The following is a 26,963-nucleotide window of genomic DNA, read 5'->3' as shown; positions in this document are numbered from 1 at the left end:
CTGGCTATGCGGGGTCTTTTCTGGTTCCATACAAATTTTAGGATTATTTGTTCCATTTCTTTGAAGAAAGTGGATGGTATTTTGATGGGGATTGCATTGAATGTGTAGATTGCTCTAGGTAGCATTGACATCTTCACAATATTTGTTCTTCCAATCCATGAGCATGGAACGTTTTTCCATTTCTTTGTGTCTTCCTCAATTTCTTTCATGAGTATTTTATAGTTTTCTGAGTACAGATCCTTTGCCTCTTTGGTTAGATTTATTCCTAGGTATCTTATGGTTTTGGGTGCAATTGTAAATGGGATCGACTCCTTAATTTCTCTTTCTTCTGAATTGTTGTTGGTGTATAGGAATGCCACTGACTTCTGTGCATTGATTTTATATCCTGTCACTTGACTGAATTCCTGTATGAGTTCTAGCAGTTTTGGGGTGGAGTCTTTGGGATTTTCCACATAAAGTATCATATCATCTGCAAAGAGTGAGAGTTTGACTTCTTCTTTGCCAATTTGGATGCCTTTGATTTCTTTTTGTTGTCTGATTGCTGTGGCTAGGACTTCCAATACTATGTTGAATAGCAGTGGTGATAGTGGACATCCCTGCCGCGTTCCTGACCTTAGGGGGAAAGCTCTCAGTTTTTCCCCATTGAGAATGATATTCGCTGTAGGTTTTTCATAGATGGCTTTTATGATATTGAGGTATGTACCCTCTATCCCTATACTCTGAAGAGTTTTGATCAAGAAAGGATGCTGTACTTTGTCAAATGCTTTTTCTGCATCTATTGAGAGGATCATGTGATTCTTGTTTTTTCTTTTGTTAATGTATTGTATCACGTTGATTGATTTGCGGATGTTGAACCAACCTTGCAGCCCAGGGATAAATCCGACTTGGTCGTGGTGAATAATCCTTTTAATGTACTGTTGGATCCTATTGGCTAGTATTTTGGTGAGAATTTTTGCATCCATGTTCATCAGGGATATTGGTCTGTAATTCTCCTTTTTGATGGGGTCTTTGTCTGGTTTGGGGATCAAGGTAATGCTGGCCTCATAAAATGAGTTTGGAAGTTTTCCTTCCATTTCTATTTTTTGGAACAGTTTCAGAAGGATAGGTATTAATTCTTCTTGAAATGTTTGGTAGAATTCCCCTGGGAAGCCATCTGGCCCTGGGCTTTTGTGTTTTGGGAGATTTTTGATGACTGCTTCAATTTCCTTAGTGGTTATAGGTCTGTTCAGGTGTTCTATTTCTTCCTGGTTCAGTTTTGGTAGTTGATACATCTCTAGGAATGCATCCATTACTTCCAGGTTATCTAATTTCATTGAACTTCTTTTTAAAAAAATTGTATTTATTTATTTGACAGAGAGAGACACAACGAGAGAGGGAACACAAGCAGGAGGAGTGAGAGGGGAGAAGCAGGCTTCCCACCGAGTGGGGAGCCCAATGCAGGGCTCGGTCCCAGGACTCTGAGACCATGACCTGAGCCTAAGGCAGACGTTTAACGACTGAGCCACCCAGGCACTCCTCCACCGAACTTCTTGGTTGAAGTGTCTGTTTAAATCTTTTGCCCATTTTTTATTTTATTTTTTTTATTTATTATTTTTTTTCAGAGTGTACTTCAATTTTTATTGTAACATTTTCTTTTTCATCAACTCAGGGAATTTGGCCACATCATCTTTATTTTACAGATAATGAACTTAAGAATAATCACTCATCTAGTTTACCTTAGAGCCAAGTACTATATGTTGGCTAATTGAACATAATAATAAAAAATAAATAAATAAATAAATAAGAAAGAAAGAAAGAAATCTAGGTGTCAAACTTTGCCCATTTTAGGGGCGCCTGGGTGGCTCAGTCGTTAAGCGTCTGCCTTCGGCTCAGGTCATGATCCCAGGGTCCTGGGATCGAGCCCCGCATTGGGCTCTCTGCTCCGCGGGAAGCCTGCTTCTTCCTCTCCCACTCCCCCTGCTTGTGTTCCCTCTCTCGCGCTCTCTCTCTCTCTCTCTCTCTCTGTCAAATAAATAAATAAAATCTTTAAAAAAAAAAAAAAAAAAAACTTTGCCCATTTTTTAAAATTGGGTTATTTGGGGAAAAAATTGGGTTATTTGTTTTCTTGTTGTTGCCTTTTGAGAGTTGTTTATGTAATCTGCATTCAAACCTTTTATAGATGTGTGATTTGCAAATATTTTCTCCCAGCCCGGTGCTCATCTTTTTCAGTCTCTTAAGAGTGTCTTTTGAAGGACAAGAGTTCTTAATTTTTAATTTAAAAAGAAAAAAAAGACTTACCTGATTGTGAAGAGGTTTCACAGATGTTGGGGGATCCATTAGGGCTCCTTCGCTGATTGTGTAGAATACGTTCTCATCTCAAACAAAAGCATTCTGTTGATGAGCAGCCTGCAGCCATATGGGGCCTCCCCAAAAGATTTCTGGGAGAGACCTCTCTGGGCCTCCGTTTTCTCATCTGCAAAATGAAGACGATCATTAATACCCACATCATAAGGTTGGTGTAGGAATTAAATTAGTTAATACCTGTCAAGCTCTTAAAACCGTGCCTTGCACTTAGTAGCACTAACGTTACCTGGCATCATGAGTTCACACTAAGGATGTCCGTGCAGGCCAAATACACCATCGTGGGGCAAAATACCTGCACGATTGTTGTTGTTGTGATAAACATTTATTTCTATGCCCGTCCTGGGCTACAAACTTTACTCATTTACCCACTGAAACAACCTAAAAAAGGAGGTACAACTATTAACCCCATTTTACATATGAGGAAACGGAGACCCAGTGTGGCCAGGGAGTGGCTGAGCTAAAATTCAAATTGAGGTCTGTTTGGCCCCAAATCCATGCTAGTCGCCGTCAGCCCACACTCGCCCTCTTCCCAGAAAGGACTCCTTGCCAATGAATAGAGTGGGCCATTTCTAACACCACGTGGGTCTTCTGCCCCTGGCCTTGCAAATCCACTTGTCCTGGTGGGAGACTGCAGACCTGCTCAGGACCTTGTTTCAAGTGGGGGAACCTGCCTCTCTTCAGTGGGAACCTGAAGACCCTCTCTTCAGGGTCCCTCGGTTCAGCTTCCTGTTAACACCAAACTCCCCAGGATCACCCTTGGCCCTGCTTGGTGTGGGAGGGAGCTTTCCACTTATCCAGCGCCAGTCGGGGGACGCCCTTCCTGCCTCCCTGCAGCTTCCTGACACAATGAAGACAGCAAATGTTTTTGAAAGAATGGGCTGTCATGATGCAGGTCTTCTGGGGCACCGTTTGCCAAGCCTTTTCAGGATGACACGTGTGGCCCGCCGGGAGGTGCCACACCTGTCTCGTGATGTATGCTCGAGTCAGGGATCCTGGCTCTCCCACCCTGGGCACATAATCTCTCAGAGCCTACGTTTCTGCATCTCTGAAGTGGGGCGGACCCACCTCACGGAGGTGTTGTAAGGAGTCAATGAGTGAATGCAGGTAAAATACAGACAACTGTCTGCACAAACTAAGCGCTCAGTCACTGCTGAGAGTTGATATGATGGTGAAAATTTCCAGGAAGGTCACAACCTCCCAGCTAGCTGCCAAGTCTTTTCCCAAATCATGGTAGAAAGAAGAGGGACAAGTGGGGGTTATAGGTATCAATAACACAATGAAGGGGCCCCTGAGTGGCTCAGTGGGTTAAGCGTCTGCCTTCAGCTCAGGTCATGATCCCAGGGTCCTAGGATCGAGTCTCGCATCGGGCTCCTTGCTCAGCGGGGAACCTACTTCTCCCTCTGCCTGCCTCTTCCCCTGCTTGTGCTCTCCCTCTCTCTCTCTGACAAATAAATAAAATCTTTAAAAAAAAAAAACACGGTGGATTTTTGAATGAGCGGGTCAGAACATAGAGCAATGAATGCTGCCCATTTGAATGCACCACCTTGGGTGTTCAGCGATGCTCAAAGACTTCCAATCACTGCCGATTCCTGTGCCATTTCTTCAGGAGCCCCTGGGAGTAGCAAGTGACAAGGGAAGGAAGTTGGGGACCAAGTTGGGGTGCCATGTGGGGTCCAAAGAAGGTGCAAAAGGAACACCATGAAATTCGTTTTCTCTGATGATTGTTTCCAGCCCAGACTGAGCAATGGAGAAACATGGCGGTAACCGTGGGACAGGCGCTGGGTTTGCAGTTGAATAGCTGTTTCAATGTCTACATTCTGATCTTTTCTTCTCCATATTATTTCCATGACTTTTTTTGATTCACTCACTCAAAAGGCATTTACTGCCATTCGTTTGGAACCACCGCCTTCCAGTAATTCGCCAAAATGACGAACACGAAGGGAAAGAGAGGAGGCAGGCCTTCTGGAAAACGCAGAGTTGTTCCATGCAGATCTACAAAGAAGGTATGTCAAGGAAGGCAGGGAATGGGGGGCACTGTTCACAAAAGAAAAGAATGGCCTGTAAATGTCACCGCAGCAAAACCGGAAGAGCCCGTGTTGCCCGGATGCTGCTGGCATTGTTGTAAACAAGTTGAAGGCAAGGTTCTTGCCAAGAGAACTCGTGTATATATCGAGTGTATTAAGCACCCTCTCTAAGAGCCGAGTCGGCCTCCTGAAAGGCCTGAAGGAAAACGATCAGAAAAAGACCGTTCAGCTGAGGCTAGCCTCTCCACCCAGAGAAGCACGCTTGCGAGAACCACTGGAAAGGAGCCTGGATTCTTGGCATAACAGGTGCAAAAAAAAAGGAAAAGAAGGAGAAGGAGGAGGAGGGCAGTGAAGGTACTTTGTGTGACGTTACAATGATGGATCTACATCATTCTACGTTTGTCCAAACTCATAGAATATTCTGCACCAAGAGTGAGCCCTAAGATAAACTATAAACTTTAACTTCGGGTGGTTATGATGTGCCATTATGAGTTCGTCCTTGGTTCAAAAAAACTATGCCGTGTGGTGAGTGGTGTTGGTAATAGGAGGCTGTGCACGTGTGGGGGACAGAGGGACATGGGGAATCTCTGCCCCTTCCTCTCAGTTGTGTTGTAAACCTAAAACTGCTCTTTAAAAAAAGTGTGTGTGTGTTTTTAAAGACCTCTGGGATGTTTTTTTAAAAGGCATTTATTGAGCACATTCTTTCTGCCAGCACTGGGTTAAGCATTCTGCCAGCACACGGGAGATATAAAAATGAATAAAAGACAGTCCTTGACTTGAATCATCATAGCTTATGCTTTTATAACTCGCACCAAATGTGAGGCTCTGCAGACGTGCTCATGTATTCCTCAGAGCAATCCCCATTTTACAGATGAGGAAACTGAGGCAGGGAGGCATTAGGAAGCTTGTTGGAGATGTCACAGTCAGTCGGTAAGGAGTAGAGCCAGGCCTTGGACCCAGAGAGACTGGCAGCAGAGCGCATCTGCCCCACTGAATGGCCACTGGAGAGCTTCAGCTGGGGAGTAAGGTTCAGAGGGAAACGAACATACAACTGGGCGATACATGGAGAAGGGGGTCCCTAATATGTCCTCCCAAGCTAGAGGTGTCTGTTAAAAAAGCTTGTAACCCGGGCGCCTGGGTGGCTCAGTCGTTAAGCGTCTGCCTTCGGCTCAGGTCATGATTCCAGGTCCTGGGATCAAGCCCCGCATCGGGCTCCCTGCTCGGCGGGAAGCCTGCTTCTCCCTCTCCCACTCCCCCTGCTTGTGTTCCCTCTCTCACTGTGTCTCTCTGTCAAATAAATAAATAAAATCTTTAAAAAAAAAAAAAAAAGCTTGTAACCCTAGAGAATGTCAACTACACCACTTGTGTCACCCATTTATTCAAGAAATAGTAAGCGTGTGCAACGTGTCAGGTATGTGCCCATGGGAGGCACACCACACAGGGTTCCTGCCTCGTGATGGAGAAGACACACCCAGGCGGGAGTCGCCAAGGCACTGAGTGCCATGAGGAAGTGCAGAGAGATTTGGGACCATCTTAACGGGGACCAACCTCCTCTGAGAATAAGGACAAGCTTGCCAGAAGGAGGCACATTTTAGCTGAGCGTTACGCTAAGTCGGCAGGAGGGGTGTTCCAAGCAGAGGGAAAAACACAAGATAAGGTTATAATGTTGGAGACTGTCTGGAGCATCTGAGCTCCTGGGAGAAAGCCCGTACAGCTAGTGTGTAGAAGGAGAGGAGAGAGGCATGCTCAGGGGAGCTGGAGAGGCACTCAGTGGCCAGGTTTTTCTGGACCCTTCATCCTGAAGCAATGGGGGAGCCACAGAAGTAGTGGAGACTTTGAATCAGGGTAAGCCAAACTGCTATTACAAGTCAACCCCAAAACGTAGGAAATTTCTCTCTCCCATCACAGTCCAAGGCATAGGGTCATTCCTGGTTGGTAGACCACTGTATCCATGACCTATCATCCTAATGCTACATAACAAACAACCACAAAACTTCAGTGGCACACAACAGTAAATGCTCATGGCACAGACATCTGGAGTCAGATGGGGCTCAGCTAGGTAACTCTGCTGATCTCGCTGGGCTCAGCATGTCAGGGATTATGGTTGAAGGCTGGTCTAGACTGGCCTTGGCTGCACGACTTGGGGGCGAGGCTCACTCCGTGTGAGCCACACTCTTGAGTGGCCATTCAGTGGGGCGGTGGGCTCTGCTGCCAGTCTCTCTGGGTCCAAGGCCTGGCTCTACTCCTTACGGACTGTGACATCTCCAACAAGCTTCTTAGGCTCATCTCTTCTCCTCTAGCAGACTAGTCAGATGACAGAGAGGCCAACACACAGAAGCATGCAGGATCTCATGACATTTAGACTTGGAACTTCTGCCTCATTTTACTGATCCCTCATTCCACTGACGTGAGCAGTATCCTCCACCTTTGCAGGAGGGATTGTGAGTTTGCATCACAGTAAGATGCACAGAGGGACAAGAAGTGGAACTATTTGATGCACTCTATCCACCATGGCCCCTGTCCTGAACGTGTCCATTGAAAGACCCTGGCTTCTTCCATCTTGTGACTTCGCCATCTTGTAGAGCCTTGTCGTCATTGGCAACTAATCAGCAAAAGAGGAAAACAAGGATGAAGGAGGCATGGTGCCTCTCAAGAGCCTTGAACAAAAAGTGGCCCACATCACTTCCTCATACATTCCAGTGATGACAGCTAGTTACGTGACCAAGCCTAGCTGCATTCCCCAGCTCCACAGCTGCTTTCTACCCATGACTGTATAGTTCGGGAGGGGAGAGGAGACTTCAGTGGACAACCAGCCATCTCTGACTCAGGGAGTGACTCGCCATTGTACTACCCTAAATTCCTGCGGGAATGACAATGAGAGTGATAACGGCCTGCATCATGGCCCTGCCCCAGGTAGAGGGGACAACAAACCCATATCACCCAGCCAGATGCTTCAGATGGGCACAGGGAGCCGTGTATGTACTGGGGCATCAGGTAGGGCCAAGACGCTAGTCTTTGCAGTCCCTAATGCAGCTGACAGAGAGATAGGGACCAGACACAGGACACTGTCCCTGAGCTCCACCTACCCTCCTGAAGTTCACCCAAGCTCCTGGTGGGGCTTCTGTGAGGGGGTCCCCCTCCCTCCATGCAGATGCCCCCCCCCCCCACAAAGAGGATGCCACGTGAGGACTTGGGATGCCCAGCCAACATCAAGCTCGACAGGCTCAACCACAAGGCCAGGAGGAATCCCAGCGCTCCCTGCCCTGCCTGCTCCCTGTCAGCACGATGCCCTAGAAGCACGTGCCTCTGGAAAGCAGTGGGTCGGCTCGTCAAGCCTCTTTCCAGAAAGCCGAGACATGCCGTGAATGCCAATGATCCCCCACGCCCGAGAGGAGGGGGACGCAATTACGGCAAATTCTGCTTACAGTTCAGATTCAATATTTGGAAGGGATGATCGTGAAATAAGAGATTGCCTGATTTCTCTCCCAAGCCCGTGAATGGTTCATTAGCCCCTATTTGACATCTGATGGTTGAGTCTGATTGGCTTTATTGTGGAGTTGGACTTCAAGAAGTCCCCAAGACAGAGCAATCAAGTTTCACAATGATCCCCAACTGCAAATTTTAAAACATAGATGGCAGCTGCGCCTTGGACATCGATCCCATGAATGCTGCGGGGAGTTTGTATCCTGTTCCCACTTAATGAGACGCGGGCCTGCTTGCCAAAGCTGGGCCCTGACTCAGCACTTAGGATTTCCTCAGCGGTTCAGCCCGGGGTGGGGGGCGCAGATAAAGAACCCCCAGACTCAAGCATCAGTAAGGATGAGTGTGTCCCAGTCTAGGCCACCTAGGCGCGGGTGTCTGAGGAATGTGAAATTGAGCCTGTGCCCTGGAGGGTACGCAGTCTAACGGTGGAGATGGGTCCCTTGCACTGAAAACCGGGTAGGGCCGGTTTCAGTGCCTATAAAGGTAACAGACACTCGGTTCCACCGCGGGGGCACAAGGGCTGCAGGAGTCCCTCAGAAGAGGAGAGGGGGGAGGGCCGTGGTCTGGGCTGGTGCCCTAGCAGGGTAGGAGAGGGTAGAGGGGCACCCCGGGCATGAGATGGGAGCAAAGGGCCGGAGGAGCCTGAGAGCTCCCCCACTTCCTCACTGGAGGCAGGTGGTACCTGCTCAGGGGTCCTGCCCCCGCCCCCAGCTTCCCCGCTCCCTGCATCTGTCCTCATCTGTCCTTACAGACTGCGGGCCCTTTGCGGGCACGACTGTCTTTGCCATTTCCAGACCCTGGTTGGTGCCTAATAAATGTTTGTCGGTGAAACGAAGAATCGCGCCTGAGCACGTCGTACGCTCGCACTACGTTGTTACCGTCGCGTTGCCAGTAGTGTGGGTACGAGAACCGACATCCGTGTCTGTCCTTTGAGCGACCAGAATTCCAGGAACCCAGGAACTTCTGTAGCGAGGTGGTGCTCACCCGGGATGAGAAGAGGACGCATTCTCTCCCTCGATCGTCCCCTTTCACCCCTAGAAGGGACGGGGGGCGGAGATGGAGGGCGGAGGGGACGAGGGGGCGGCCTCCGGAGGGTCCGGGACGCGCCCAGCACCGGCAGGCGTGCTCTAGAGCCACCTGCTGCTCCCGGGGGCTGAGTGGCCGGTGCTGAGGACGGCAGCTCGGGGCCCTGCCCCTTGGAAGGTGTGTGTCCTCAGGCACATGAGCAAAGCCCGCCGGGCCCCGGCGTTCTCGCTGAAAGCCGACTTTTCTACGGCGCAGGATCGCGTGAGGAAACCATGTGTTTGCACTTGCAAGGCCCTCCCGTGGGGGCCTGGCACCTCCTCGGCCGCCAGGGGGCGCTCGCAGGCACGACGGCTCCCCTTCGCCCTCACCGCCCCGGCTCTGCAGCCAAGGGTGCGAGCCCCGCCTCACAACCGGGAGCTGACACTTGAGACGTGGGCGATTCTTGGGCCGCGCTCTGCCTGACTTCAGAGCCACCGCATTCGGCCGGCTGCTGGCGGGAGCAGGGAGTGGAAGGAGCGAGAACGTTCTGATGGGGCTGCCGCGGGCTGGACCGACCTTCCCGGCTCCTCCATTCAGTCCCCAGCGTCAGGGCCGCTGCTCCCGGGCCGCCTCCCCCTGGCTCCTGGCCGCCTCTCGCCCCACGGTGCGCCCTCCACACGCGCTGGCTCCACGGGGCCCCCCTGCACCAGCCAGAGCTCTCTCAGCCAAACACGCACGGCCTCCCTTCCAACACCACACACGCTCACACACCCTCCCCTGCACACACGCACACAGACACATGCTCCCAGACACCACTCACACCCATATCTGCTCACACTCGTGCTCACATGCACGTGCCTACACACACTTGTACACGCGCCCTCGTATACACACATACCCACGCTCTCACACCTGCAGACACACAGACACATAAAGCACCCACGTACCAACACACTATTCTCACACATGCATGCACATGCACGCACAAACACACCCACACGCGCACACTCACAACACATCACTCTCGCCCATGCACGCACAGATGCACACAGACACACTCACATGTATGCACACTCACACACACACGCTCAAGCACACACGATTCACACCCCTTGCCACGCCTGCCTTTGACTGCAGGGGAAGGAAGTCAGAAATGCCAGCAGAAGTCAGGGTCAGAGGCACACACCATCCCCTCCTCCCAGAGCAGCCCAGCTCGGGCAACACTGGTCTCTGGAAGCCCACATGTCTCATCCTCTGTTTCTCTTGCTGCCTCAGCTACCCCTTGGCTGGCCCCAACACCCGATTTCAGTGCCAGGTCCCCCCACCCACATGGCCTGAAATTTTCCTCCCTCTCTTCCCCATTTCAGCCTTTTTATCCACCTCAGCGTCTGCTATCTGGAGACCACAGGACTTGGGCATCAGCCAGCAAGCAGGAACTTTTCCATAACAACCACACACATTTTCCCTCTGGCATCTCCAAGGAGCATCACTAACGGTCACCATCATGATCACACGGGTAGGATCCCCCCCACCACCACCACCCAGGCGTAGACATGGGGACAGAGACTTCCCAATGCCCCTCCAATCAGAGAGTATAAATGTTCACCCATTTGCTCTCCCATTAACTCTCAAGCAGTGCCTCAGAAAGATGTATTCTTTGAGGATTAAGGGCAATTGGGCTTTCTCTGCCTGCAGTGTCACCTGCCCATCACCAGGGGGCAACCCTGATTCACTTATTAGCGTTTAAACGCTTCTTTCCCAACCCCCAGTCCATAAAAACAACGAAGCTGGTGAGAGTATAAACCAGAAAGGGGTGGGGGGGAGAGGGGGCTCGTGGGTGTGTGTGGGAGGGGGAGGGTGTATATGTGGGTGTGTGTGGGAGGGTGGGGGTGTGTATGTGTGGGTGGGGGTGGGGGTGGGGGTGTGCAGAGCAAGATCAGTACAATATGGATAGGCTGGGAAAAGAGCCAAAGGGGAAGACAGATTGAATGAGATTTGGTATGATTACTAATATTGGGGTACACATTTGGTTCTAAGTTTCCTGTTGGCCATAGCAAAAATAGAACCACTCCCTAGGTCACCCACTTCTCCAGGGACAGGCCAAAATTTCATTTGGGAGACTGCTGGGAAATCCACTGCACCTTGGTTTAATCAGCTCCCCATACAGGGTTTTCCAGATCAACTCTGCTCGTGTGTTGGACCCGATATGCTGATCCTTCTTTAAATTTGTCATCTTTCCATTTTAGCCTTTAATTTAAAGTGATAGCTAAAAACTCTACCTCTAGAGCCAACTGTACTCCCACTAGGTCCACTCCCTGTCTTCCTTTCTTGATCCCACTCCACTCAGCTTTACATCGGCTACTTTCCCAAAATTCATCTTGTCAAGGTCACCAGCCACGTCCAGGTTGCCAAACCCAGGGGGCAGTTCTCAGTCTTCATCTTACCAGAGCTAACTACAGCCTTCGACCCAGGTAATCGTGCGCTGGTTTCTGAAACACTTTCTCCATTTGGCTTTGAAGACACAGCTCTCGAACTGGGCTCTATCTACTACTGTTCCTTCTTCTGCTGTGCTGGTTCCTGCCTCTCTGCCTTACCTCCAAATGTCACAGTGCCCTCTTATGGTTCTGTCTTGGGACATCTCCTCTCTTCCATCCAGTCACTCCCTCAATCCAGTGTCAGAACTCAATGAATCATGTACTCCCTGATGACCACAACATGTATGTCTGTGGCCCTCATCTTTACAGATGTCAAACAGGCATCTCAAAGTTAACAAATCCAACCAGAACTCTTTTTTTTTTTTAATTTTTTTATTGTTATGTTAATCCGCATACATTACATCATTAGTTTTAGATATAGTGTTCCATGATTCATTATTTGTGCATAACACCCAGTGCTCCATGCAGAACGTGCCCTCTTTAATACCCATCACCGGGCTAACCCACCCCCCCACCCCCCTCCCCTCTAGAACCCTCAGTTTGTTTTTCAGAGTCCATTGTCTCTCATGGTTCTTCTCCCCCTCCGATTTCCCCCCCTTCATTCTTCCCCTCCTGCTACATTCTTCTTCTTTTTTTCTTTCTTAACATATATTGCATTATTTGTTTCAGAGGTACAGATCTGAGATTCAACAGTCTTGCACAATTCACAGCGCTTACCAGAGCACATACCCTCCCCAGTGTCCATCACCCAGTCACCCCATCCCTCCCACCCCACCCCCCACTCCAGCAACCCTCAGTTTGTTTCCTGAGATTAAGAATTCCTCATATCAGTGAGGTCATATGATACATGTCTTTCTCTGTTTGACTTATTTCGCTCAGCATAATACCCTCCAGTTCCATCCACGTCGTTGCAAATGGCAAGATCTTATTCCTTTTGATGGCTGCATAATATTCCATTGTATATATATACCACATCTTCTTTATCCAACCAGAACTCTTGATACCCTCACCGGACCTGCTCATTTCTGTTTCACATCTCAATAGATGACAGCACCGCTTGACTTGGGACAACCTGAGAGTTGTCTTTGACTCCTCTCTTCATTCACCCTTGACATCCAAGGTAACAGAAAATAATCCTGTGGCTCCAACTTCAAAGACTCTCTAGAATTGAACGCCTGCTCACATCTCGATTCCGACTCCCTGTCCGAGCCACCAGTATGGCGTGGTGGGCAGTGACTTTGTCCATTTCATTGGTTGCTGTATCTCTTGTGCCTAGAATGGTGCTTGTCACATGGTAGGCCACCAGTAAATATTTTAAGTTATCGAATGCCTTAGAGTTTGCTATGAACCTAAGACACAAAAAGGATTGTGTTTCTTGGTAAACAAATTATTTCACAACTATGAAAAGAATAATAACCAGTATTTTTGAACACACAGCATGGGCCAGGCCCCTTACATGCTAGATGTGATGAATGAGGCTCAGAGAAGTAGGAAACTGTCCAGACCAAACATCTAGGGGTTCCTGGAGTCAGTATTTCCAACACATTCATTCACTCAACTCATCAGCTATTGGCTGAGCCCCAACTATGTGCCAGATATTGTTTTGGGAGAACAAAATAGACAAATCCCTTACTCTAATAGAGCTTACAATCTAGTAGGGGAGGGAAATGCAAGAAACGAAATGTATACCTAGGACCGGTGCTACAAGAAAGCAAGGAAACAAGGTAGGATAGCCAGAAAAAGCTCTTTGGGGAAGTGGCATTTGAGCAGATACTGGGATGAAGTGACAGGTGAGCCATATAAATATGTGGGAGAAGAGCAAAGACCCCGAAGTAAGCAAACTTCGGCATGTTTGGGTGACAGCAAGGAAGCTAGTGTGGCCAGAACCCAGAGAGTGAAGAGCAGACTCTTTGGAGATAAGGTCAAAGTCTTTGGAGGGGTGCCAAAGGGACTTTGTAGAACAGTGGAAGCCTTTGGATTTACCCTGAGTAAAGTGGGAAGCTGTTAGCAGATTAGAGCAGAGGAGGGACATGGTGTGACTTAGATTGTGATAGGATCACTCTGGCTGTGTGTGGAGAAGGCTCCTGAAGAGGGGCAAGGGTGGATACAGAGAGACCTGGTTGAAAGTCTCTCTTGACGAGGCTATGGTGCACAGTTGTTTGGTCAAACAACAGTCTGGATGTTGCTGTGAAGGTAATTTTTCAGATATGATTAACATTTATAATCAGCAGACTTTGAGTGAATAATGTGGATGGGCTTCACCCAATTAGTTGAAGGCCTTAAGAGCAAAGACTGAGGTTTCCCAAAGAAGAGGAAATTCTGCCCCAGGATCACAACATAAAGACCCTATCTGCATTTGCCACCTGCTGGCCTGCCTTACAGGTCTAAGACTCAAGAATGCAACATCAACTCACCTGAATTTCCAGCCCACCAGTCTGCACTCTGTCCTACAGATTTCAGACTTGCCAGCCCCACAATTAAATAAGCCAATTTCTTAAAATAAATCTAGATAGATAGGCATAGATTAGATGATTGATAGATAGATGATAGGTAGGTAGGTAGGTAGAAGAAAGAAAGGAATGATGAGACATAAATTATATATATGTAAAATCATCAGGGAGTATATGATTCATTGAGTTCTGACACTGGATTGAGGGAGTGACTGGATGGAAGAGAGGAGATGTCCCAAGACAGAACCATAAGAGGGCACTGTGACATTTGGAGGTAAGGCAGAGAGGCAGGAACCAGCACAGCAGAAGAAGGAGCAGTAGTAGATAGAGCCCAGTTCGAGAGCTGTGTCTTCAAAGCCAAATGGAGAAAGTGTTTCAGAAACCAGCACATGATTACCTGGGTCGAAGGCTGTAGTTAGCTCTGGTAAGATGAAGACCGAGAACTGCCCCCTGGGTTTGGCAACCTGGAAGTGGCTGGTGACCTTGACAAGATGAATTTTGGGAAAGTAGCAGATGTTATATATATTCTACATTGGTTTTGTTTCTCTGGAAAATTCTGACTAATACAAGGCTGTTGTAATAATCCATGAAATAATCCATGAAATCAACGATCAGAGACTCACTCTACTATTGGACCTTGGGTAGCAGTGGAGATGGTGAGTCATGGTTAAAGTCTAGATATATTTTAAAGATAGAGCCAACTGGATTTGCCAATGAATTGAATTTGGCAAATTAAAAAAAAAAAAAAGGCATCAAGAATGACTCTCAGATTTTCGGCCTGAGCAACTGTGTGACTGGTTTTACTATTGACTGTTGCTGAGCTGGAGATGCTGAGCTGGTAAATAAAGGAGTCTGGAATTGAGGGGAGAGGTCAGGTTAGGGGGAGAATCAGGAACTGATGGCATTGAAGTCCCTGAGACGGGATAAGATCACTGGTGACCAGACACAGAAGAGTGGTCCCAGGACTGAGCGCTGGAGCCCCTGGAGCATTCTGAGGTCTAGAGGTCAAAAAGAGAAGGGACAACCCACAGAGAAGCCCAAGGAGATGAGCCAATGAGATTGGAGAGCGTGCGTCCCAGAAGGCAAGTGGAGAAAATGCTTTATTCCAAGAGAAACAGAGTGGTCGGCTGTGACAAATGCTGCTCGAGAAGTGGTCCATTTAGGTGCAGGGAGGGTCACAGGTGCCGGGGCTCTGCGGTGGTGGGCCCTGGGCGGGGAACCGGGTTCGGAGAGCAGAACGCCCGAACACACACACACACACACACACACACACACACACACACACAGGCGAACGGTCACTCACTCTACTGTGGCATTTGAAGCTTCCACACAGAGACCAGAATCCAGGCTGGTGTGATGGTCAGAGCTTCCCAGTCAGAGCTCCCTGGGAAACGTCAGAGCACCCTGGCTGAACGGGGGCGGCAGCGTGGGTTTGCACCTGTGACTCAGTTTTGATGGATGCTGGGTCATTCATGAAGTGATTAGGAGGAGCTGGGCTGAAATAGGAATTTGAGTCACGTTAGGCAGATAGGGAAGTCACAACTTATTCCCAGGAAAAGAGTAACACATGACGGGCTGGAGGGACCGGAAGGCAGAGAAGAGAAAGAGGGGCCTCCAGACCCTGTGGGTTCATTCCTCTCCCTTCCTGGAGGGCCAGTGGGGCCAAGCTTGCTCTGGTTGAAAGAGCAAGGATGTGGGAGTTAAAGATCAGAACTGTTCAGCTGTAGGTTCAGAAATGGGGCTTGTCACGGAGAGTTCCCTGGAGAAGGAGAGGCAGAGGCGCCTCCACGGACTGCGTGGCCGCCACGGACAGATGCTAGCTGGGGAAATGGTCAGCTTGGGGACAGGGAGAGTCACGGGCTCCCCTGGGACGGGCCTGGTTAGTGTTTCCTCACAACAACCACTACGAAACTGTCCATGATTTCCTCCACTTCCTGATGAAGAAACAGAGGCTCAGAGAAGCTACGTAAGGTACCCAAAGTCACACGGTTGAGAAGCGCTGAGATCTTCGTGCCTCCAAGGCCCAGGTTCCTTTTTCAGTCAGCTGAACAGATGCAAGAATTCCAGAGACAAAGCCTGCTGCCCCCTCTTACATAGTGCTTGACCTGGTTGGGCCTTGGGTTACTCGTCTGGAAAATGGAGACCACCATTACACCTCTCCTAGGGGATTAGATGGAATCACGCTCACGTGCATGAGCACTGCGCTTAGCTCGCTTACGGTGCATGTTCAAGAAATGAAAGCTATTGTTACCGATGATTATTTTCAGTTTACAGGTGAAAAAGCATGGAAGAGTCCATTAATTCCTTCACACTCTAGAGTAAAGGCTGAAGTCTGGATTCAAAGCAAGACATAGGAAATGCCAGGGCTCGCCCAAGCCCTTTTCCATCCATCCCAAGGTAAGAAAAAGGGGGTGATGGGCATTTCAGGCAGGTGGAATGCATCAGCAAAAGTGTGGGCAAGTAGGGTATTAGGGCGTGTGATGATGTCAAATTTTAGCTACAGGTTGGAGAGTGAGCCTCACTGGGCCATCTGGGCCTCAATTTAATGTCATGAGTGGGGTGACCGTCACATGCCAGGCTCCCTGTCCAGCAGAGGTGAGCCTTGGCTGGAGCACTGTTTACAGCTGCTGGGTGGCGGTGGTGATAATGCCCTTGGGGACTTTGCCCTCTTCTCTCCAATCGACGATCAGCCATTGGGGTAGTGGGTTAGGCATTGCCTAGAGGGAGATTAAGGAGCTCGAGTTACCGGGGAACTCAAGTGGGCCTGGCCCCGTCATCCTCACAGCAACCTCCCATGGCAGATTCTGTCATTATGCCCACTTGATGGAAGGGCAAAACAGGATCAGTCGGAGTTGGTGTGACTTGTCCAAACTCACACAGAGGCAGAAGGACCAGGATTTGAGCCCAAGTCCATCTGTCTCCAAGGCTGTGGAGAAAGGACCATGGGCTGACCTGAGTCAAAGACACTCGAGTCCCTACTCTGCCATCGACTAGCTTGGTGACCTAGGGCAAGTTACTTCACCTCTTGAGACTCATTTTCCCTGTCTGTAGAATGGTCTCTCCATCCTTCCACTTGAATAGATGTCTTCTGGAGCTAAGGTTGAGTGGTGTGTCCACGGCCCTCCCAGAGAGCCCCCCTCCCCCCAGGTGCCTGCCACACAGTATCCTCTTCCTATGTAGAGGAGGCTCTGGAACTCCCTGCCCTTATCACCCCAGGCCCCTTCCTGGGAATGGGCTTGGGGCTTGTCAAAGAGCCATCCAGCTGTCAACCCCACCCCAGCTGGCCAGTTAATGAGTGATCAGGGCACTGGAGCCTGGCCTATAAAGAGCTCCTCATGGGGGAAGTGGATGGGAGTCGGTGGACAGCGGCAGTAGGATACGGACGGAGCAAGATGCACGGCAGCCTGGTGTCAGGGCTCCTGTCCTCGGTGGTCCTCCTCCTGCTGCTGCAGGACACACACTCAGTCTACATTCGGGTGAGTCCCTCCAGCCACGAGCCCTTTGCCTGAAGGTCCCCAGCGGGGGAGAGGCTGGGATGGAGAGGGAACGCTAGGAAATTCATGGGATACAGGGGAGCAAGTGCCCAGGGCTCACCCCAACACCTAATCACAACCCAGGGACCAAGACAGCTGGTGGGTGGGGGCAGCCAGAGTGTCAATGGCAATGACGATGGTGATGATAGCAATAATAAACCTCCGCTAGTCAGCACTGCCCTCTCAGAAGGCAGGTCCTGGTCAGAGGTCAGAAGCTGGAACAAGACGTGGTCCCCGCCCTTAAGGAGCCCCGGAGGAGAGGGGTCTTCCCCCAGCTCTCTCCATTCACCCACATACGGGTGGATGGGGGATAGTCACCAGAAAGTCTCCCTGGCAGGTAACTGAGCTGACCTTGGCAGGCTGAGCAGGGGGCAGCCAGGCACAGAGGTTGTGGACTGCTCGGGCAGAGGGCACAGTCTACACAAAGGCTCGGAGTGAAGACAGCAGGGGGCCCGGGGCTCCTTCCAGGGCCTGCCTGCGGGGTGGCAGGATGTCACTGGCCAGCGAGGATGGGGACGTCGGTGGCCCCGTGTGTCCGTCACATTCCTGACTCTCGGTGGGGCCTCCTTGTCAGGGGTGGAGGAGAGGCAGCTTCCCCCTGCGGCCCTGGCCTTGGAACCAGCCAGCTTGGGGGTGGTCATTTTGCCATGTCCAGTTCAGGGGTGATCACCCAGTTACCGAGTATGGCCCCGGTGCCAGGCACTAGGGAGGCTCGTTCATCAGATGAGGCTCCGAGTGCGGAAGATACAGGCGGCCAATTGCGAAGAGTTGGGATTTGAACTGGGGTTCACCGGTCTCCAAAGCTCATACCTTGAATCACTTGCTCCCCAGCCTGGCTGCAACCTCATGTACAGTTACTGGGGGCCTGTGGCACCAGCTCCCCCCTCCCAGGCTGTCCCCCCTCCCAGGACCCTCCGTGAGAACAGGGAAGGCTCTGTGGAGCCTGAGGAGCTCTGGCGTCCTGGCCCAGGTTTTCATACCCTCTCATCTCCTGTCCCCTCCGGCCCCCTAGCACCAAGGCTTCCAGGTCCAGCTGGAATCAGTGAAGAAGCTGAGTGACCTGGAGGGGCAGTGGGGGCCCAGCCCCCGCCTCCAGACCCAGAGCCTCGTGCCCTCCGTGTGTCACCACCCGGCCCTGCCGCCGGACCTCCAGCCTGTCTGCACATCCAAGGAAGCTGCCAGCGTCTTCCAGGCCTTGAGTGAGTTCCTGCCCCTCGCTCGCTCTCCTCCCCACCCCCCAGCTCTGCCACTTCATGTTCCTTCTAGTAAGCACCCAGTGGCTGGGACAGGGAGAGTCAAGAAGCTTAGCCTCTGACCTTCATGGTCTGGAAACTGCAAGTCAGGCACGCCAGGACCCCCCTCGGTCCCCGGCACCCTGGACCGTTGATCGTCCTAGCGGACTTCACAGATGGGAGGGAAGGGGGCCCTGGGCCAGGGCCCCATAAGCAAGGACTGCAATACGGGGGGCATGGGGGAAGCACGGGGGCCCGGGGAGAGATGGCTCACGTCTGGGGTGGCATAAGGGTCTGAAAGGGTTCCCAGAGGAGGTGACATCTAAGCCGAAACATGAGGGAGGAAGCAGAGCTGGCCAGCAAATGTGGCACCCTCGAAGTGCCCGGCCCCCTGTCCCCCCGAGAGAGCCAACAGGAATATCCCCGGCCCCAAGGGTGTAAGGGGCTGGCCCAGGCACAGAGAGGCAGGGGGGCCTGGGACTCGCCCCCGAGCTGCCCTCTGCTCCTGAAGCGTCAGGCTCCTGACCTGTGAGAGAGATGCCGGTGCTAGACCTCCCCCACCCCCCCAGCCCCTGGAGATGCAGCTCCCCAGTGCCCCAGTGCCTCACGGTCAGCTGCTGACCGGATTTCTCCCCTGCCCAGAGAACATCTCTGAGGACGACTGCGAGCTGTGTGTGAATGTCGCCTGCACCGGCTGCCTCTGAGGGGACTGGCTGCCCTGAGCCCACCCGGACACCGCCCCCAGCCCGCTACCTTCCCAGCCCACACCAGCCCCCCACTGCCCCGTCCGAGCCCCAGTGGGGCCCCTGAGCGCATCAGCACCACTGGCCAGAGGCCCGAGCGGCTGGACGTGGCACGAAGCGGTTGGGCACATGGTTGGAGGGGAGTTTGGTCCCTGAGGTAGCCCTGCTGCCCAATAAAGATGCCCCACCTACCTACACCCAGAGTCTGGAGACCCTATGTCCATCCCCGGGAGCCCCGGGCAGAGGTGCTTGGGAAGCTGAGTACGTGAGGATAAAGGCTGATCTCAGGATACAGTCAGGAGCTTCCCAGTTTCCAGCACCTGCGGAGGTGGATCAGCAAGCCCTATTTCATATAGGAGGAGGGAGGCTGACGGGGGGCGTGGAATGAGTCCCCCCAAATCACAGAGCTAAGATGCTGCAGAGTGACTGGACCCATCTGACCCTGCAAGCCGAGCTCCAGGCCTGGCCCAGCGACAGAGCCAGGGCTGCTGTGCTTCCCCTGGGAGGTGGGGCTGCCCTGGTGGGTGGGCGCAGGGAAGAACCACTTGGTGCCCCCTCCCAGGCTGGGTGTCTGGGCTGCCTCTGCCCCAGGGCTCCTGAGAAAATGGGCCTGGGCCTTCGCCCTTACCTTCCTGAGCTCCCTCCCTTCTCAGGCTCCCCAGGACCATCAGGCCAGCTCCAGACCTTTCTTCCCTCTCTCCGTCCTGGCAGCCCTGAGGAATAATAATAATAATAATCAATGTCAGGGCGCCTGGGTGGCTCAGTCGGTTAAGCATCCACCTTCGGCTCAGGTCATTATCCCGGGGTCCTGGGATTGAGTCCTGTGTCGTGCTCCCCTCTTAGCAGGGAGCCTGTTTCTCTCTATCCCACTCCCCCTCCTTGTGTGCTCTCACTCACTATCTCTCCCTCTCACAAATAAATAAAATTTTTTAAAAATTAAAAGTCTATTGAGGATTTGCTGTACCCTAGGCCCTATTCTAAACTCACTGAGTCCTCGAAACGGTCTAATGCAGCAGGTACTCTTCAATAACCACTCCACTTTACAAATATAGAGACCCAGGTACAGAGAGAGAACGAGCTAGTCCAGGATCACAGCCTCAGCAAAGTGGCAAAATGGGCTTCTTCCCAGGCAGGCTGGGCCAGAGCCCACACTTTGAACCACCATGTTACGGCCTCCCTGTGGCTCGGGCCACACCGATGATGCCTACCAGAGGGGCCCCTGCGTTCTCACAGCTGCGGCCAACTCCTGGGCCTTTCCACAGGCTGGGTTCCTCCACAGCCGCTGTCCCGGGCAGCCAGAGAGGAGTGCCAGGCACCAAGGGGCCGTGGTCTCTGAACTCCGTTCACCCAGGGCCAAGGCCATGGCGAACTCCCCCAGACCAGCCGCTGCTCCCGGCTGCTCAGTTCTGCTCATGAGCTCTGCAGCCTCCCACTCCAACAGGCCACAGACCCCAGAGCTCTAGTTCCTTCCTCTCCCTCGCCCCGCAGACAAGGCTGGCTGGGGCCTTCGCAGTCCTCCTGTGTCTCTCGGGCCAGCATGCCAGAGGAACACGGCAGCACGGCCCCAACGGGGCCCCTTAGCCTTCTGTGGATCCCCAGTGCCCCCTCTCATGTCTAAACTGAGCCCCAGCACCAGCTGGCTTCGGCTCCCACTGCTCCCCTCAGCTACGCTGGGTCCCCACCTGCCTGGGGAGGAGGCAGGGAAGAGAACTGTCTCTGACGGAGCACGAGTGCCAGGCTCAGGCTGAGCCACCTACACAGAAATAGTAAGAGCAGCAGCAGCAGCAGAGGGCCCACTATGGGCTCGGCAGGGCTCTACGAGCTTTTCCTGTGTCACCTCATTTAATCCTCGCTCAACCCTACAAAGTAGGGATTCTCGTCATCCCCGTTTTACAGACGAGGAGCCTGAGGGGAGAAGAGGCTGAGCGCTGGCCACAGTCACACAGCTGATAATAGGCAGAGCCAGGATCCGGCCCCAGAGTCCAGGTCCGGAGTGGGAGCACTGAATGACCCTGTCTTACCCTGCATCTCATCAAATCCCCCTGCAACCCTGGGCGGTGGGGTCTGTTAGCATCCCCATTTTCGGATGAGGAAACCAAGTCTCAGAGAGGGGTTCACAACTTGTAAGTAACATGGGCATTTGAACCCATGGGTTTGAACCCAGCCCTGTGTGCCTCCCAGGACCCACCCTGTCCAGACCGGACCCTTCCAGTGCCTCGGACCTTCGCCATTCAGCACCTACTCCACCTTCTGGAATGGCCTCTGCCTCCCTACCTCCAGATTGGTTTTGATTATCCATCCACCCCAGTGCACATCCTAACCACTAATGCAAATGCCTGCCTCCCCTCCCCCTTCACAAAGCCTCTCCTGATCTGGCCCTAAAGACACCTCACCCTCTGAATTCTGCAGCCCAAGGAATTCTGCCTGAATCACCCTGTGGCACTTCCTCTCCACCCAACTCCCCAAGAAATGCCCTGGTCACCTCCTCTTTTCCCATTCCCTCTAACTTTGCTAACAAGCAGCCCTCCGTGTCTCAACTCCTTGCCCCTGTCTGAACCGGTCTCAGCTTGACCCTCTTTCCCCATCTTCTGGTTTGTTTTTACCATTTATTGATTCCCTGCGCACGGCCTGAACTTGATGTGCATGACATACACCTTTGCAGCATTATTTCACCCAGCCTGGGAGGCAGCTACTATCACAGTCCCAGTTTTACAGGGGAGGACACTGAGGCACAGAGAGGCAAAGTATGTGCAAGACCTGAGGCCGGCCTGTGTAGCTCTGGCTTTCCCCCGCCCTGGGTCGTGTCCTCGGGCATCATCGGTGTGGTGGGTTTTACCCGCTCCGGGGGTCACAGAACCCAGTACAGCCCAGCGGGGCTGATCAAAGTGCCCACAGAGCACCGGGGACAGAGTGGGAGCACGAAGACTCCTGCGAGGGAGACGCTTCTGAGAGGCCATGGGAGCACAGCCTTGGAGCCTCAGTGGGAGTTTCTCGGGCCAGGAGTGTGGGAAGAGGAGCAGAGCACAGGTGAGGGGAGCTGAGGAAGTGGTGAGGGTTGGGGCTGGAGGTGTGGTCCCCTCCGGGAGGGCAGGAGGCTACACTGCCGTGGGGGTGGAGGGGCAGGGCCCGAGGGACCTTGAACACTCCAGAGCCCTGGGCCAGTCTTATGGGCGCCCCAGCTATGTGTCCACCGCCCCAGCTATGTGTGGGACACCAAGCCGGCAGACTCCTGTGCTCACTCATGGCGTAGCGGCTCTGGGGTTCTCCCCCTCCCGCGGAGCTGGGAAGGAAAAGCAGAGGTTTTCCTCCCCCACGGGCGGTCTGGAGGTTGAGGTCCCCTGGGTGCCTGTGTGGGGTGGCAGCCCCAGGGGCGTGGCAGCTTAATAGCGGGAGGCACACACTAAACTCCGAGCTTGCCGGGGCAGGGCAGGCACCCTTATAAAGCTGGCTGACCAGTCCACTGACAAAGGAAGGCAGGAAGGAAGCGACACCAGGAGGACTCTGGCAACTGGTTTATTAGCTGAGGGCTGCAGTGGATCTTGGGAAGCGCCGGCAACTCGGATGGGTCAGGGGCTGGGCCTCCCCAGGCCGCCCCAGGCCACCCCCTCCTCAATCCTCCCCTGGAGGCCCGGCCGAGCATCCCGCGGGGGAGGGCCAGGAAGCCTGTGTCCTAGCATCCGGCACAGGCCGCGAAGGCACAGATCTCGCACGATCTCGGGTCCTCGGCGATGGCCTCTGCGCAGGAGAGATGGGGTGCCGAGAGAGTCAGAGCACCCCCCTTCCCTTGCGCCAGAGCTTGGACATCTGCCACTGAGGCCCCAGGAGAAACCCGGGCCTGTCCCCTCCCACCCACTGGTCTTTCCACCCCCAACAGGTACCGCTCAAGCCAGCCAGTCAGAGTGGGGATTCCACCCAGAAGGAGCAATAGCTAAGGCCAGAGGACCCGCGGCGCAGAACTACCAACCAGTCATCGGTCAGAGCGAGGATCTTTCAAAATTAACCTTCGCCAATTACAACTTAGAACTACTTCCAGCAGGTTCAGCAGACCCACCAATCAGAGCACACCTCCCCCTCCCGGGCCACCAATCAGGGAGTTCCCAGGCCCCACCCGCCAGAGAGGAGGCTACTCACGCAGCCTATGGAGGATCTCCTGGGCATTGGTCTCCTTGCAGAGAGGCTTGAGTTCTTCCGGAAACTTCAGGTGGCTGCAGACTTGGGGAACCATGGGCGCACCACTCTTCCTGCTCTTCCGGGTGCTGGGCTCCTGGAGCTCCCGGAGGTCCTTGAGCCTCTTCACCGACTCCAGGGGAAAAGAGAACTTTCCATCCTGAGAGAGACATGTCCAGCGTGTGAGGTCAGGCTGCAGCCTGCCCCAGGATGTCCGCATGATTCCCAAGACCCAGGCCTGGGCTCTGGCTGAGGACAGGACTGAAGAGTAAGATCTAGAATTGAATCTAGCTCCTTCACTTCCCAGCCATGTGCTTAGAGCCAGTTACAGAACTTCTCTGAGGCTGTTTTCCAGCTCCGAAAAATGGGATTAATAATCTTATTTTCGCAGGGTGAGCGTGGGGCCTCACTTGAGGAGCCTGGCTCATGGCAAGCACTCAGTAAATTGGCTAATCACCTCCCTTTCCCAAGTGGTTCTCTTCTCTCCTCCAAGTTTGAAGGGGAAGGGGTATGAGGCAGGGCTGAGGGACGGGTTCCTGAGAAAGTGCCACACCTGAGACACAGCCCTGCTCCAGCCCTAAGGAGGGGGTGCTCTCTCCGGGGACAGGCCCTGGGCACTGGGAGCAGAGAGCTGGGCCAGGGGAGGGACAGAGGATTTACCTGCACAGTGACTCCCCCTGCCAGGACAGCCCAGGTCCCAAGGAGGCACAGTGCAGAGAGCAGGAAGGTATTCATGGCAGTAGTGCCCAAGAGGGAGGAACGGTTGGTTCTGGATGCCAGAGGAAACAGTGGGACTTTTAACGAGGGCAGGGTTACTGAGTAACCAGGGAGCCTTATCAGCATCTCATCAGCTAGCCTGTCAACTCAGGGCGAGCCTGTCAACTCAGGGCGAGCCTGTCAACTCAGGCCTAATCAGATAAGGCTCGAGACAGCCCTGGAAGATAAGAGATCAGTCCCGGGAGCCTTGCGGAGAGCCCCTGCCCCTCCCTGGGCTCCCAGTTTAACCCCAGCCAGGCTAGGTCCTGTGTCCGTTCACCAACCACACACACTCACTGACACCTGCTCTAAGCCAGGCCGGGGTGGGGCTGCAGAGCCAGCCCAGCCCTTAAGGAGGGAGGCCCAGACTGGGGCAATGCAGGGTGATTAGGGGAGTGGGGGTTGGGGCGTGGATGGAGGAGCCATCCCACCCAGCCCAGGGGCAGGGAGTTCAGGAGGATTTCCCAAAGGAGGTTGTGTCAGCACTGAGTTCTGGAGAATGGGTGGAATTTTCTTAGAAAAGGAGCCAGGGAGAGGCCATTTCTTGCAAAGGACGCTACATGTGGAACAAGCAGGAGGTAAACAGGCCTGGAATATTCAGGGAATGTGAGTAGTTCAGCCTAGGGGAAGAGGGGGTTACAAGGGGGCTTCAAATGATGAGAGATGAGTTGTAGACCAAGGTAGGTACTAGGTTTGGCCACTATGACTTTAAGAAAGGACTCAGCTCTGCTGTCCCACGGGCCTGGGTTCAAGTGCTACCTGTACTGCATGATTTTAATGCATGTGAACTTGGGCAAATTGTTTTTCCTCTCCGAGCCTCAGCACCCCTTGTGGATCAATACTACTAATAACACCTACCTTGTGGGCTTATTCTGAGGATTAGAGATGTTGTAAAGATGCTTAGCTCAGTGCCTGGCACACAGAAAGAACTCAGTAAAAGTCATCCCATTATTATTATTTTTATCAATAGCAGCAGCAGCTTCTGGTCCCCGTTGACCCCTCTGGTGACCACTTGCCCATCTGAGCCACAGCCTGTCCTCATCTTGTGCTGACCTTGCCTGTCCTTCAGCGTCAGATTGTCCTAGAATGAACTCCTCCCCTCTCCCTCCCGATACCCTAGCCCCTGCTCCCCTAACCTCCTCAGTCGTGTTTCTGCCTTCCAACTACCACCCCCCCCATGTGTGCCCTCCCCTTCTGCTTCCCTTCTTCCCCAACTAGACCAGCCTAATATCCCCATCCTGACCTTTCTCACCAGGCTCACCTCCCCCACCCTTCCTGAACAGGCTTCCCTGCCTTTGAAAATGCTGTTTTATCTGCCTGGAAGGCTTTTCCATCCTTGTCACTAGGTAAACTCCTACTCAAACTTGAAGGCCCAGACCAAATAACCTCCACTGCGTCCCCAGCAAAATAACCTAAGTTCCCGTAGAACCAGATACATTCCCCCCCTGGGGGTCTTGTTGGGTAGGATTACTTGGGTGTGTGTTTCTGTCCCTCTAGACTCGGACCCTCTGGCTCAGTGGGTGTTCCTCGTGTTCTCTTGTGAGCAAGGCCCCCAGGACACAGAAGAAGGAAAGCCCTCAGCGCTCCATTGTTCTAATCTACAAACAAGCCAGGCCAGAAGCCAGGACAGCTTTCAGGAAGGCTACAGGGGCAGGAATCCCTGGATGGAGAGAGTAAGTATTGAAGAAGGGACTGGAGGAGCAGAACCTGACAGGCAGGAAACTACAAAGGGGTCTGGCCCAAGGCGGGGGGCGGGGGGCAGGAAACACTTGCCCTACCTGCCCTCCCAGGCCAGCTGGACTGGACTTCCCTCCCCTCCCCCGTGTGTGTGTGTGTGTGTGTGTGTGTGTGTGTGTGTGTGTGTGTGTGTCTGTCTGTCTGTCTGTCTGTGTGTCTGTGTGTGTGTGTGTCTGTGCGCGCACGCATGCTGAAGGATGTGTGTGCGCGTCCAGTCCAGCCACATGGTGGCCTCTGCTCACTGAGCGCTGGGTGGGAGTGCGCACCGGAGTGGGTCGCGGGAACGGGATAGGCTCTGGCAGGGTTATGGATGGAGTCCAGGTTGAAGGTGAGGCTAGACATTTTGCGTAAGGGTAGAGTTTGCTGTGATTGGGATGGAGGTGAACACCAGGTATAGATCTGGAGTACAGCTGAGGTTGGCCCTGGCACTGAACTGGGGTGGGTGGAGTCGAGCTGGGTTAGGGTGAAAGCTGGTTAGGGTCAGCATGAGGTTCTGGGTTGGGGTTGGGGCTAAGCTGGGGCAAGATGGAGGAGCGGTTAGTGGTAGGAGTTCAAAACAGGACTCAAAGTGGGGTTTGAGTCTGGGGCAGGGTTAGAATGGAGCTGAGGGCAGGAGGGGATGTCAGGGTTAGGGAGCCGCTGGGATTGGGTTGATGTTGGGATTGCAAATGATGTGGAGGCTGGTTAGGATTGGGTTCAGGATCAAGGTTGGATCAGTATGGGGCTCAAGCGAAATGAAATGTAGTTGAGCATCAAGGAGGGGGCTTGGGTGGGGCTGCTGTGCGCTGGAAGAGCCCTGTTTCTGGCTGGCTTTGGTTTTCAGTCTTTCCCCTCCCCAGGTACAGAGGGACTGGTGGGGCTTTGGTTCCTAAAAGCTTCTTTCTCCCCTAGCCTCCTAGCCAGGGCCTACCTGGTACAAGGTAGAACTGGAACGGGTTGGGGGCGGGGGCGGTGTTGCGGGAGTGATGTAGTTCATGCTGTGGGAAAGAGGAAATAGCTCCTAGGCCTCAGACCTTTGGGCCCTGCCCTACTAACCACTTCTGACGTCTGCCCTG

General features: G+C 52.9%; 2 protein-coding genes across 2 annotated transcripts; one reads left to right on the top strand and one right to left on the bottom strand.

Annotated features, from left to right (window-relative positions):
• The first annotated feature begins 15,677 nt into the window (after positions 1-15,677).
• GUCA2B (guanylate cyclase activator 2B) lies at positions 15,678-20,190 on the top strand. Its single transcript, XM_036091476.2, has 4 exons — positions 15,678-16,137; positions 16,792-17,216; positions 18,286-18,472; positions 19,148-20,190. The coding sequence occupies exons 2-4, from the start codon at positions 17,076-17,078 to the stop codon at positions 19,207-19,209; spliced, it is 390 nt and encodes a 129-aa protein (XP_035947369.1). The 5' UTR covers positions 15,678-16,137; positions 16,792-17,075; the 3' UTR covers positions 19,210-20,190.
• A 2,710-nt stretch (positions 20,191-22,900) lies between these two features.
• Positions 22,901-24,150, bottom strand: GUCA2A (guanylate cyclase activator 2A). The gene is made up of 3 exons (XM_036091477.2): positions 24,076-24,150; positions 23,380-23,575; positions 22,901-22,983 (listed from the first exon to the last, which is right to left on the bottom strand). The coding sequence occupies exons 1-3, from the start codon at positions 24,148-24,150 to the stop codon at positions 22,919-22,921; spliced, it is 336 nt and encodes a 111-aa protein (XP_035947370.2). The 3' UTR covers positions 22,901-22,918.
• Between the last annotated feature and the right edge of the window lie 2,813 nt (positions 24,151-26,963).

This window comes from Halichoerus grypus, chromosome 5 (genome assembly GCF_964656455.1).
Source record: "Halichoerus grypus chromosome 5, mHalGry1.hap1.1, whole genome shotgun sequence".
Classification (NCBI taxonomy): domain Eukaryota; kingdom Metazoa; phylum Chordata; class Mammalia; order Carnivora; family Phocidae; genus Halichoerus; species Halichoerus grypus.
Note: the sequence above shows the minus strand (reverse complement) of the source record. Positions and strands in the feature narration are given on the sequence as shown.